This window comes from Hydra vulgaris, chromosome 12 (assembly GCF_038396675.1).
Source record: "Hydra vulgaris chromosome 12, alternate assembly HydraT2T_AEP".
Lineage (NCBI taxonomy): Eukaryota > Metazoa > Cnidaria > Hydrozoa > Anthoathecata > Hydridae > Hydra > Hydra vulgaris.
The window spans coordinates 6,790,001-6,803,025 of record NC_088931.1 but is presented as its reverse complement, the minus strand read 5'-3'; the positions used below and the strand labels follow the sequence as shown (position 1 = coordinate 6,803,025).

Below are 13,025 nucleotides of genomic sequence, written 5' to 3'. Positions count from 1 at the left end.
TTTCCATCTTAAAAGATTGCTAACCCCTTGTTTATACAAATTTTTTTTTTTTTCTCCTTTTATTTAGCCGTACACATATATACATATGCACACACATATACACACCCATACACATATACACACACACATATATATATATATATATATATATATATATATATATATATATATATATATATATATATATATATATATATATATATATATATATATATATATATATATATATATATATATATATATATATATATATACAAACACACATACACATACATACTTTTTCATAATATAATGAATATAATTAAAGACTTTAGACCTTTTCAGACAAACAAAGCATGCACTAATAGATAATTTTCAAATATAACATTTTTATCATGGCCTACTATATAACAGGCCTAACCAACGCGCGGCTTGCGTAAAAAGCTGGAGGCAAGATAGTTTTATATTTGAAAAACTAACAAGCAATTTTTCAAAATAATACGGGGGTGTTTTTTTTTTGTAACAATAATAATTATAAAATAATCATAAATAATTATTATAAAATTAACAAATTAATTTTTATTTAAAATTTTTTTAAATAAAATTAATTTAAGTTGAATATATATTTACATAAGGTAATATTTGCATAAAATTTACAATAACCAAACACCCGTACTTATTTTAACTAACTTCTACTTAAAAAAAAAAAGTTAGTTGAGAGGTGAAGGATTAAGCAAAGGATTTAATTTAGTATTTAAAAAATGGTTCGTCGATGTCGTGTAACAAATTGCAATGGCAATTATAATCCTCAGAATAGAGTTAAAACATTTAGACTTCCAAGAAACATTGAAGAACGAAAACGTTGGATTGTTATAATATCAAGAGATAATGTTCCTGATACTAATAACACCGTAGTATTTGAAAGACATTGGCCCAAAAATTATACAACTGTTACTGATTATGGAAAGCTGAGACCTCGTGATGCTCCGTCAGTATTTGATTGTATAAAGCCAAGCTTATTTCCTACTGTACCCATGCCACTTAGAAAAACATCAAAAAGTCTTAATAGTGTTCTCTGGCAAGAAAAGGACGAGTTAGCAATATTTAATTCACAAGAAAAAATAAAAAGTATTAATGTTTTATATGAAAAGTTAAAAACTAATGAATTTAATTTTGCTATTATTAATTATTTATGCAATGATATATTATATATTCAGTCTTCAGACTTTTTAAAGAAAAGTGCTATTGCTAGATTTCTACTCTGCATATATAAAGATCTCACTTTTGAAGCATTTCATTGTGGAGTTAAAATTAGTGTTATGACTTTATCATCTAACAGAGTTTATATTATGAACAAATTTTCTCATATTCAAGAAGCATTAAGATTTTTAAATTGTTGTGAAATAACATCCAAAAAAGAAGTTGTATATCAACAAATTTTGTCAATGAATAAAACATGTATTGGGGAAAAAAAGTATCCAATTGAAACAATTGTGCGAGCATTTGAGTATTTTTCTCTTTCAAAATCAGCCTACAATCGCATCAGAGAAGATTTTGAACTTCCAAGTTTTCGTACTTTAGGAAGAATTACATCTAAATGTAAATCTTTAGAGGATACCACTTATATCAGACATATTTTCTCTAATCTTAGAGATGATAGACAAAAAACGTGCATTTTACTTCTTGATGAGGTTTATGTTAAACCAATGTGCAGTATCATGGTGGCATAGTATTTGGTAAATCAGTTAACAAACCTCATCTGTTAGCAAACACAGTACTGAGCTTTTTGGTTGTAACATTGTTTAATGGACCAAAATTTCTTTACAAAATGTTACCAGTCAGAGAACTTGATGCTGAGTTTCTTTTTGAACAGACAACCCTGATTTATGATGCTATTGTCTGTGATAGTAACAGAGTCAATCAGAATCAGTTGTTGCTATTGTCTGTGATAGTAACAGAGTCAATCAGAAGTTTTATAACTTTTTTGAAAAAAAAGAAGCACGGTGTACTAAAGACAATATTTTTCTTTTATTTGATTATGTTCATTTATTAAAAAGTATACGTAATAACTGGATCACAGAAAAAACTCAAGAACTTGAATTTTATATTAATGGAGAAAAAAAAAATAGCACGGTGGGTTGATATTATTAATTTGTACAATGAAATGAAAAACATTGTTAAAATGTCTAAATTAACAGAAGTTTCTGTTTATCCAAAGCCAATTGAAAGACAAAAAGTTATCACTTGTCTGCAAGTGTTTTGCGATGAAACATTGTCAGCATTAAAAAGTCATCCAGATCTGCATGAAAATGAAGGGACGATTATTTTCATTACTAAAGTAGTTGAATTTTGGAAAATTTGTAATGTTCACAGTCCTTATGCAGACATTTGTTTGAAAGATTCTAATCGAGCTGCTATTGCTTCTGCTAATGATGACAATTTAAGCAAACTTTCTGCAATGGGTGATTTTGCAATACAAATGAAAAAAATAGAAAAAGGAAAAAGAGTCAAATTGCTAACAAGAGACACTGCTAATTGTTTAGCTCAGACCTGTTATGATTTGGTTCAGTTATCAAAATATCTTTTAGATACAACTCATCAGTATGTATTATTAGGCAACTTTACTACAGATCCATTAGAAAAGCTCTTTGGAAAATTAAGACAAGGCTCAGGAGGAACTTATTTTATTTCCGTTCAACAAGTTCTTGAAAAAGTAACTATATACCGTACAAAGTTGCTATTAAAGTTTGAGAAAAGTTCAGATGTGTTAGCCAATCTAGGTTCAGATCACTCTTGTCCAAAATGTAAATTTTTACCAAGCGAGGGTATTTGCAACGTTATTGACAATTTACCTGCTCTGTGTGATTCATTGACTGTTGATATTAAAATGTCATTAGTTTATATTGCTGGGTACATTATTCGTGAAGATGAAAATCCAGATGACACCTTTTATTTCTATGAAGCGTATGGAAATTTTGTAAAGGACATAAATTGAGGAGGTTTAACAATTACTGGTGACAAAGTTTGTCAATGGGCAACTTACTGTTACATTCTTTTTTATGAAGTATATAATGACACTTGTCGGTCATCACTGTGTAACCTCCTTATGATGCTATCAGAATTTTATTCATTAGGTATGCAAAGACATCATGGATTAACAATGACAAATATTTTATTTAATAATTATTGTCGACACTATTCACCTCGTTCCCACAAGGAGCCAAAGCAGAAGTTGATAAAACTCAGCGCAAAGTAAAATTTTTGAAATGTTTTTAAGAAAAACTGTAAAATAGTGTTTAGTAAAATATCTAAAAAGCTTGTATTTACTTTTTATTCTCTAAGGATTTTATCTCTTTTTTCTCAAAAATTTATTTTAATACTTAAAAAACCCATTAATAAATTTTGTGGTAAATGCTAATATTAAATTATAGCAAAATATAAATCTTTATATACTAAATTAAAAACATAATTAGTTTTAGATATATTTAAGTTAATTTAAAATTTTTATAAATGTTATTCGTTAGTTATATTACGATGTTAGTTATAAACAAAATTAAAAAAAAAAAAAGAATAATAAATTTCATTTTATATAAGTTACTTTTAGTAGATATATCATACAAATATTATATTCATGCGAAAATCACCTAACTGAAAATGTAAACTACTGCATAGTAATATTTTTAATCTTGCCTCCAGTTTTTTACGCAAGCCGCGCGTTGGCAAGGCCTGTTATATAGTAAGCCATGTTTTTTATAGGTAGATTTAAAATTTATTTTTTTTGTTTTTTCTTTATTTTCATTATTTTTTCAAATTATCAAATGCTTTATTTTGTTATACTAGACTCTATTAGAATTAGTTTGTTTTCAATGTGAAATTGGATTAGGTCTAAAGTTAAAGTATGTGTGTGTGGGTGTGTATTTCATAACTTGCAGATTAATTATATTTTAAGTTTGCAATTATTAATCGTAATATAACAACTTAAATATATAAAATTGTTTTGTGAAAGAAGATCTTGAAGACCCTATCAAAAATTTCATTTGCTACGATTTCTTTATCATAGTAAGAACTTAGCAAAACATCCAGGAATACTCTCCTCCATCAAAGTTTTAATGTTTCTCTTTGATCTTTAAAATTCCATAACTGGAAAAAAATTTTTATTATTGACATAATACTGACTTGCAGTTTTTCGATAAGTTGAGTGAATTTAATTTTTTTTACCTTCTATCATGCACTGGAAGAAGTTTAAACCAAGAGTGTTGCGTGTAGCAATCACTTTTACTCCTATTCACTTTTTGTTAAGAGCCTTTGTAATTTAAAATGGCTATATATATTTTAAAAAATGTTCATTAGTTAAAGGTTAAATTAAATTTTTTTTCTAAACATTTTACTTTTAAACACTTTTTTCTGAAGTTGTAAACTACTATTACTACTATTTGAAAATATTTTTTTTCAAATTTTTTAAAATTTTACTTAAGGAAGGAGAGGAGGGGGGGGGGAGGTAAAATGATTGTTGACGTAATTTTATATGGGTCTCTGAAAGTTTGACAAGTTGCTGACTTGGAGGAGGAGGTGGTATAAATTGCAAGAAAATTGTTAACGTAATTAATGGACAGCCCCTTAATCATCTAAAATTTTATAAATTTTTATAAAATTTTAAGATTTGATAATTCAGTAAACTTGATTTGATAATTCAGTAAACTTATTAGATATTCCTCGATAAATTCAAGGCAATTTTTATTTCCCGTTAATAAACTCACGCGAATAGTTGTTTAAGATTTCGGAAGTGATTGTTTTAGGGTCAGCGTACAACGTTAGTTTTTGCTGTCTAATAATATCTGTCAAACAGCATCTGTAAATATAATGATGAATAACTACATCTGTCCAACAACATCTTTAAATACGCTAAGGTATAATAACATCTGTCCAACAATATCTGAAATATCTAATAATATCGTATAAAAAGTATATGATTACTACAGATGTAGTTACATCTTTTCAATTATCCAAGTATAACAACATGTGTGAAACTATATATAGAGATTTTACAGATGTAGATACATCATCAATTATGTTAAGAATAACTACATCTGTGAATTCTACAGATGTAGTTACATTTTTTCAGTTATATTAAATATAACTACAGGATTTTATGAAATTATTTAATTAAAATGTATCATTTAAATGCACCATTAAAATGCATCACTTAAATGCATCATTTTAATCAGATGTAGTTAAATATATGGGTTTTTTTTTCAGATGTAGTTACACCTGGAAAAAAATATTAAATATATTTGCATTATTTTAACATCTTTTTAATTATATTGAGAACAACTACCGGATTTTTTGATATGTAGTTATATCTGGGAAAAAATTATTAAATAATAATGCATTATTTTAAATTATATGCTAAATGTAATTACATCTAAAATAATATAAGTACATCTAAAATAATGATTCGTAGCTTATGTTATTTGCTTGCAATCGACTTTTTTTTATAGCTATTTTATATGTAGTTACATACCCAATGGGCACAGGACGTACCGTTTAGGTCCATTCGTCCAAGTCCAAAATGGTCCGTCTTTGGACGTTCATTTGACTGTTTTTCTTTGGAGCTAGTATGAAGAAATTCGAATTTATTGATTTCAATTTTAACATAGATAAGGACTCATGGTCATGAGCTCACAAAATAAACGTTTTGAAGGAAAAATATTTTGCCTACTTGATTATCGTTTATAGTCCATCTTTGTTAATTAAATCTATTAATCTAAATTAAAAGATATTATTATAGAGCTATATACTCAAACGATAAGTTAATATTCGATAGCTATAACTAAATAGTTATATTTATATAGTTAAACCATAAGTTAATATTCGATAACGATAACTAAATAGTTATATTTATATAGTCAAACCATAAGTTAATATTCGATAACTATAACTAAATAGTTATATTTATATAATTATAATATTTGATAAGTAAATAATTATCAAATAAGTTAAATAAGAAAAATTGACAAACTTTATTTTTTTAACCATTTTTGGACGCCCAAAAATGGTTAAAAAAATGGACAAGAATGGTTAAAAAAATGGACGTTTTTGGACGTCCAAAAACGTCCAAGTCCAAAATAGTATGTTCTCGGACGTCCATCGAACTTACTTTTACGCATGCGTGAATATAAAATATTTTCAAAATCAAAGTTTGAAAGTTGTCAATTTTTCAACTTATTTGATAAATGTAACTATTTAGTTATAGTTATCGAATATTATTTTATGGTTTAACTATTTAGCTCTATAACGGGTGATTACTAAAAATCTGGACAAAATTGCTTACATCATATTTCTATATGCAACTAATACTTATTTTTTCAAACAATTTTTAAAATGTTGCAAATTTATTATTCTTTTGAAATATATATTAACTTTTATATAAGTATTTTAAATTTAGTATTAAAAATGACGTCAAACGAAGAGCTCCAAAGAAAACGTGTGTACCAGTTTTATCAAGAAAATTCAGATAAACCTAAGTCATTCACTGTTTATCATTTTGAAGCAGAAAACTTATCAAGATCGACTATATATGGAACTATTAAACGTGTAAAAGAAGATAAACCATTTGAAAGGCAAACTGGTAGTGGTAGAAAGCCAAAAATAATGACTAAGCGCACCATCAGTCAACTTACCAAGGTTTTTGACCATAAACGTGGCATTTCTCAGCTTATAGCTTCAAAAAAGTTCAAATGTTCTCAGTCACTTATTTCTAAGACATTGAAAACCAAAACATCAGTAAAAAAAAGAAAACAAATGAAGATTCCAAGTCGAACTGAGAGCCAGAGAGCAAAAAACCGACGTTTGTGTGGTCAACTTTATAAAAATTATAAAGATTTTATTTGGGTTCTTGATGGCGAGTCTTATTTTACTCTCTCGAACAGCCAAATTAATGGTAATGATAATTTATATTCAAGTAACATCAAATTAACACCAAACAATGTTAAATTCAAAGAAAAAAAGAAATTTGAAGAAAATTTATTGGTTTACGTGGTCATTTTGCCTATCAACTCCATACATTGTATAGTCTGGAACAGCTATTAACCAGCATATTTATGTTGATGAATGTTTGACTAAAAAACTATTAGCACACATCAAACAGCTTCCAAAAAATACCAAATACATATTCTGGCCTGATCTAGCAAGTGCCCATTACTCAAACAAAGCTGTTAAGTTTTTGAATGAAAATGGTATAAAGTTTGTAACAAAAAGTGAAAACCGTCCAAATATGCCTGAATATTGAGTTGTATTGTATTGAGGATTTTTGGTCTTGTATCAAAGGAGATGTTTACAAAAATGGTTGACAGGCAGAGAATTTGGATCAATTACGCTCTAGAAAAATTTACTGTTTTAAGAAATTCGACAAAGAGCTACTAGCAGAAGACTCGACACAGTAAGAAGACAAGGTCTTGTTGAATTAAGATATAAGTTTTTATTAAAATTAGAATAAATTTGCTATTTTATTCTTTTTAAAACAATAAAATAGGCCTTCTAGATTAAAAGTTATTTAATTTTTAGTTTTGTCAAGATTTTTAGTAACCACCCGTTGTTATCTTAAAATTGAAATCAATAAATTCGAATACTAATAATAGAACTACATTTCTTCATTTTTCAATATAAATTTTGTATGCAATATAAATTTAGATATTTTATATCTTAAATTGTAGAGATTTACATAAATATAGTTGTAATATATTTTTCAAATTAACAGAGATCTCCAATAAAGATTTATTAGACAATTATTACTTGTATACTTATGCATGCATGCATGCATGCATGCATATATATATATATATATATATATATATATATATATATATATATATATATATATATATATATATATATATATATATATATATACATATATATATATATACATATGTATATATATATATATATATATATATATATATATATATATATATATATATATATATATATATATATATATATATATATATATATATATATATATATATTGCTTCATATTCTGTCTAAATTTTTTAAACAACTACGATAGTCATTGCTGAACCAAAAGTTTTGTAAAAAAAAATCTATATTAATATATTCTTTATTACTAAAGACCACAAATTTAAGAATGATGACCAGAATGTCTTCTGTGAATATTCATTTATTAAGATAAACATTTGAATAAATTAAATTGCCTAAAATAAATTAAATAAAAAATTTTATACATATTAAAAAAATTTCAAAAAATAACTACTTTACTATCATTGAGAATATCATTACTATTATTAAGAATATCAAATATACTGACCAGCAATCGAAAAATTCTTTCAGAAAATCGAGCCATCCAACATCAGATTATTGACAGATTGATTTTGCTGTGTTAATTTTTTTCATGTTTGTCAAACGAAGCAAATAAAAATCTGATTTTCAAATTATTTATTATATACATTTTATTACATAAACACATATATACGATGTTTAATGAGTAGCTTGGCAAAAATTTTCTTTTGATTTACAAAATAAATAATTTTTATACGAGTTATAATTTGAAGTGAATAAAATCTTCTTTATATAGTAAAATAAAGGAGATCATTGAATTACACTTTTGGTTTTACATAATTATAATTAAGGCCATTTACGTTGCAAAAAAATTGTGCAATAAGATCCTTGTTTTACTTCTTTGTTAAGAGAGTCAATATCAAAAACAGGATGTCAAATTTTTAATATTGTGTGCATTTTGTCGTGAAACAAAATTTTCGTAAATGTGAATGATATTTAATGCAATTCTATAAGGTAATTACTTTTGCAACTATATGAAAGAAAATACAACAAAGAATCTTTGATTAAACATTATTAAAATTTTTATTCAATTAAAACATATAAATAATAAGTTTAGGAAACACACAACTTTCGTGATTTCATTAATTCAATATTAAATAAAATGGATTTTAAATTTGATTGGATAGACTCCGATTTGCATAAAGAAATAAGCTCGGTAACACTGTCCTTTACACGCAGTACGTCAAATATCGTTTTGTTTGATCTATTGAAATCAAATTTATTAATGGTAAAAACGATGAAATATGATTAAAAAAAACGAAAAAAAACATGCATTATCATTCGAGCAGAACTACCTGATCTTAGAAATTCTTTGCAACAATAAGCTCAGCTTATCCATTAGCTCTACTTGTGTATTATAACTTTTCATTACCGTTAGTATAGCTTGAATCCATTCAACATTGCTAATGCTTTCAAGAAATTCTCGCAGATATACTAAAAAAAAGAAGATATTTATACAAGATAAGAAAAGAAGGTGTAAATAAGATAAACAAATATATTGCTTTTCATATCTTTATTTTAGTCTGAAATTTTAACATACATGTTTCTGAAGATAGAACCATTAACACATCCACTGTATATTCCATACAAACCTAGCATAAAAATTGACAGATTTTTTTATTAAATAAAAAATAATACACAAATAAATTGCATTTAAATAATACTCACTTTATTTGTGAGTTTAAATAAAGGATACAACGCAAAGGTAGCATGATATTGAACAAATAATTCTTTAGTCTATAAAAAAAAATGTTGAAAAATCACAAAATAAAAACTTTAATTATTTGAAATATAACTTATAATCGGATGAGTTAAAAATATAAGCTTAACTTAAAAGTGGGTGACTTTGGACATTATTGTACTTAGATTATTATCTTAGTAAGCAAAAAAAACTCATTGCAAAAAAAATAGTCTTTTTAATTTTAACATCGTCTAATATTATAAAAACCAGGATTGATGAAAAACTTTTTTTTTTTAATTGGGTTTTATTTATTTTAACAGAGTTTATACTAAACGAATTTAGTATAAATATAATATCATGCATGTGCAATGATGAGCCCCAGACTTTTTTTATTGCAGAAAAAACACACAGAGCATTTAACAGAGATTACTTTATCAGTTCAAATTTAAAAAAACTTTAAAAAATATTGGTTACTTTAGTCTAAAAGTATTAATACTCTTAGACTGTCAAATTTTATTCTCGTAAATAATGTTAACAATTACATTAATCATAAAGTTAATACATAAAACAAAAACAATAATAACTTACTTTTATTATTCAAATTTGGATTTTTTTATTAACTAGGCTGTCCAAAAATATTTTTTTAGATGCAATGTTAGCCTTTTAATGTTTTTTTTTGTATGTATGATTTGTATCTGCCTACCACTTTGCTTTTGTTTCTTTAATGTATGCAAATACAACTAGTCCTGCGTTCGTATCAACCCCCAGTTGATGTGAAAAATTAATATAATATATAAAGTTTGTAAATAATGTTATTTCATTTTTTCAAATGGAAAATAAACTTTGTTATTGCTATGACGTTGACGGTTTATTTCAATTCTTTGAACAGGAAAAACATTCTACTGAATGGAGTTTTTTTAATGAAGCCTTAAAAATGAGTGTCAAAACTGTTTTGTTACATATTGGAAATCAGTTACCATCTGTGCCTGTTACATATTCAATGATTATGAAAGAAAGCAAAAAGATATTCTGAATGTCATACAGTATAATAATCATCAGTAGATGAAATGTGCTGGTCTGAAAGCAATCCTAACTAGACTACGAGATTGTGACGTAATAAACTTTTTGAAGGCTAAATTGAGTTCTGTGAAAGTAAAAGAAGGTATTTTCATTGAACCACAGTTGAGGGAGGTGCTTCTCAATCAGCAATATGGCAACACTTTGATACAAGATTTTATTAAGTCTCAAACTGAGTTGAAGAACTCTTTATGCTTATTTTTTATTCCACCAAAGCTCCACAATTGAGTTCGTTAATTGATTCGAATTCACATCAACAGCAAGGGTGTTTGATCCTATAAGATTATATACCACAAATTATATAGGCCAGTTTCATATCACAAAAAACAACCAACAAACACATTTTTCTTTCTATTTTTTTCCTTTTTCCTTTTAATGAGGTCCAGGACAGACTTGACATTAGCATATACATCTGGAGTGTCTTGAGAATTGGGTATGAGAATTTGTTGATTGACACTGTATTTTTGATGGTGACATCAATCTGATAGTTTTCTGAACGGTCTCTAAAGCTCTGCTTCATCTTAAACCATGCGAGTAAAATTTTTAAAGATCCTCCCCCATCATTTCTGAATTTTAAAATAGCAGAATTAGAAAAGCTTTAAGCTGCTTGTTCCACAATTCTGATTGGCTGGTTCCACAATTCTGATGCGGCTTATCAGATGTAATGAAAACCCTAGCTTTTGCTAAATAAAAATGATAAAAAGAATAGTATTTCTAAAATAAAAAATAAAATGTCTTACCAGGATATATCTTAAACACTAGTTGGATGTTTACAACACTGACTCATGTATTTTTATTTTTTATGATGTCAAACTTTTAATACCCAAAGATATTGTTGGCTTCGCAATAAAATATACAAATTGGCTTATATCGAAGTTAAAGCTTTTGTTTGTATTTCTGTTGTGTTTGTGGATTAATTTAATACCAGATAATTTTTAAATTTTAATAATGTGATTTTAAAAACAATTTATAAAATTTTTTGTTTTCTAAATGCTGGTAAATTATTATCAACTAGCAAAAACAAAACAGAATACTTTGATCAAAGTCACTCAACTGTCCTAAGTCACCTAATTTTAAAGTAGTTTTCAGCTTTACAGTACCAATAAAGTATACCTTATCATTTTGCAGATCAATACATAAACAGTGAAATACTTGAGACAATATGTCAGCTAAAAAAAAAAAATCTGAATAATTTATTCTAGCCTTGTTAGAAAGTCTACCAGGATAAAAGCTGTCTTAATCAACTCTATATGTAAAGAAATATATTTGTTTCTTAAGTTAAAAAGACTTTAAAAGTAGTCTTTACTTTAAGTTTGCAAAGTGTTACTTTATACAACATTTTATTTTAATTTATTTTGGGGAAGCAAAAAAAGTTATTTCTATTATTATTACTATTATTATTATTATTATTATTATTTTTATTGTTATTATTATTGTTATTATTATTATTATTGTTATTATTATTATTACTATTACTATAAATTTCTTTAAAAGTTAATATAATTACAAGTGTATATAAAAATATTCATTGTCTTGTCAAGTTCATATTGAAGAATATAGAGGCATTCAATTGTTTATCTTGTAAAAATATTGCTTAAACTAATAATAAAGGGCAGAATCAGCCTCTTTTATGTTGGTAAGTTGGGATATGCTCTTTTATGTTGATAAGCAGGAATAGGCTCTTCTATGTTGCTAAGTTGCAATAAAAGCAGCAGTTTATGAAAGTTATGTTATAAACTTTTAATTTTACAAAAAAAGAATTTTAACATAGGTTAAATTAACTAGTTGCTGTGAAGGCATTTCATCTAGTTGTGTCACTGTGTATGAGTGAGTGACTTGTTAATACATCCAACATACTCTAAATTTATATTAAAAGGCATCAGACACTTGTGCAACCTGTCATATATGTCAGCATGAAGGAAGGTGGTATCTAGTAGTTACTTGTTGACTCTGTAACTTTACAGCCATCAGCATAAAGTTTAGTATGATGTACTATGGTGCTTGGTAATCTGTTAGTTTTGCCAGACACCTTTGTTAGATGCTTTAACAAAATCTGTATAAATCTCATCAGTTGGAAATCTAGGTACATGCCATGTATATCACGTGCTTTGAAATTTGTGATACATTCTCATATGGAAACAAAACCATGTTGAGCTTTGGTTATTAGATTTTGTTTTGTTCCAAATTTCATAATACAATTATGTATAATACTCTTCATAACTTGCAGACTATAGATGACTATGGATAATATTGCAGACTATAGATGACTATGGATAATATTGCAAACTATGAATGTCAAGATATTGGTCTGTATTTGATGATTGAAGATTACTAACTGATTTAAAAATTGATGTAAAATTACAAGTTATGCCGATTCCATACTGCAGAAAAAAGGAGTTACTACATATAGCAAAAATACACCCCAAGAAAA

The 13,025-nt window shown here is 26.3% G+C and overlaps 1 protein-coding gene across 2 annotated transcripts in view; it reads right to left on the bottom strand.

The window, feature by feature from the left end:
• Nucleotides 1-8,833: 8,833 nt before the first annotated feature.
• LOC100214287 (coiled-coil domain-containing protein 138) overlaps nucleotides 8,834-13,025 on the bottom strand; it is a 46,072-nt gene continuing 41,880 nt past the window's right edge. Inside the window, exons 13-18 of one of the 2 annotated variants that reach the window (XR_010642100.1) lie at nucleotides 11,708-11,763; nucleotides 10,106-11,277; nucleotides 9,505-9,573; nucleotides 9,377-9,428; nucleotides 9,132-9,270; nucleotides 8,834-9,040 (exon numbers count right to left, since the gene is read on the bottom strand). Coding sequence is in view for 1 of the 2 variants with exons in the window: in XM_065811376.1 (XP_065667448.1) it covers nucleotides 8,890-9,040; nucleotides 9,132-9,270; nucleotides 9,377-9,428; nucleotides 9,505-9,573; nucleotides 11,708-11,763 (467 nt within the window). In the remaining variant the exon portion in view is untranslated. The remainder of the gene's footprint in view (nucleotides 9,041-9,131; nucleotides 9,271-9,376; nucleotides 9,429-9,504; nucleotides 9,574-10,105; nucleotides 11,278-11,707; nucleotides 11,764-13,025) is intronic. The other variant, XM_065811376.1, reaches the window with a different exon arrangement.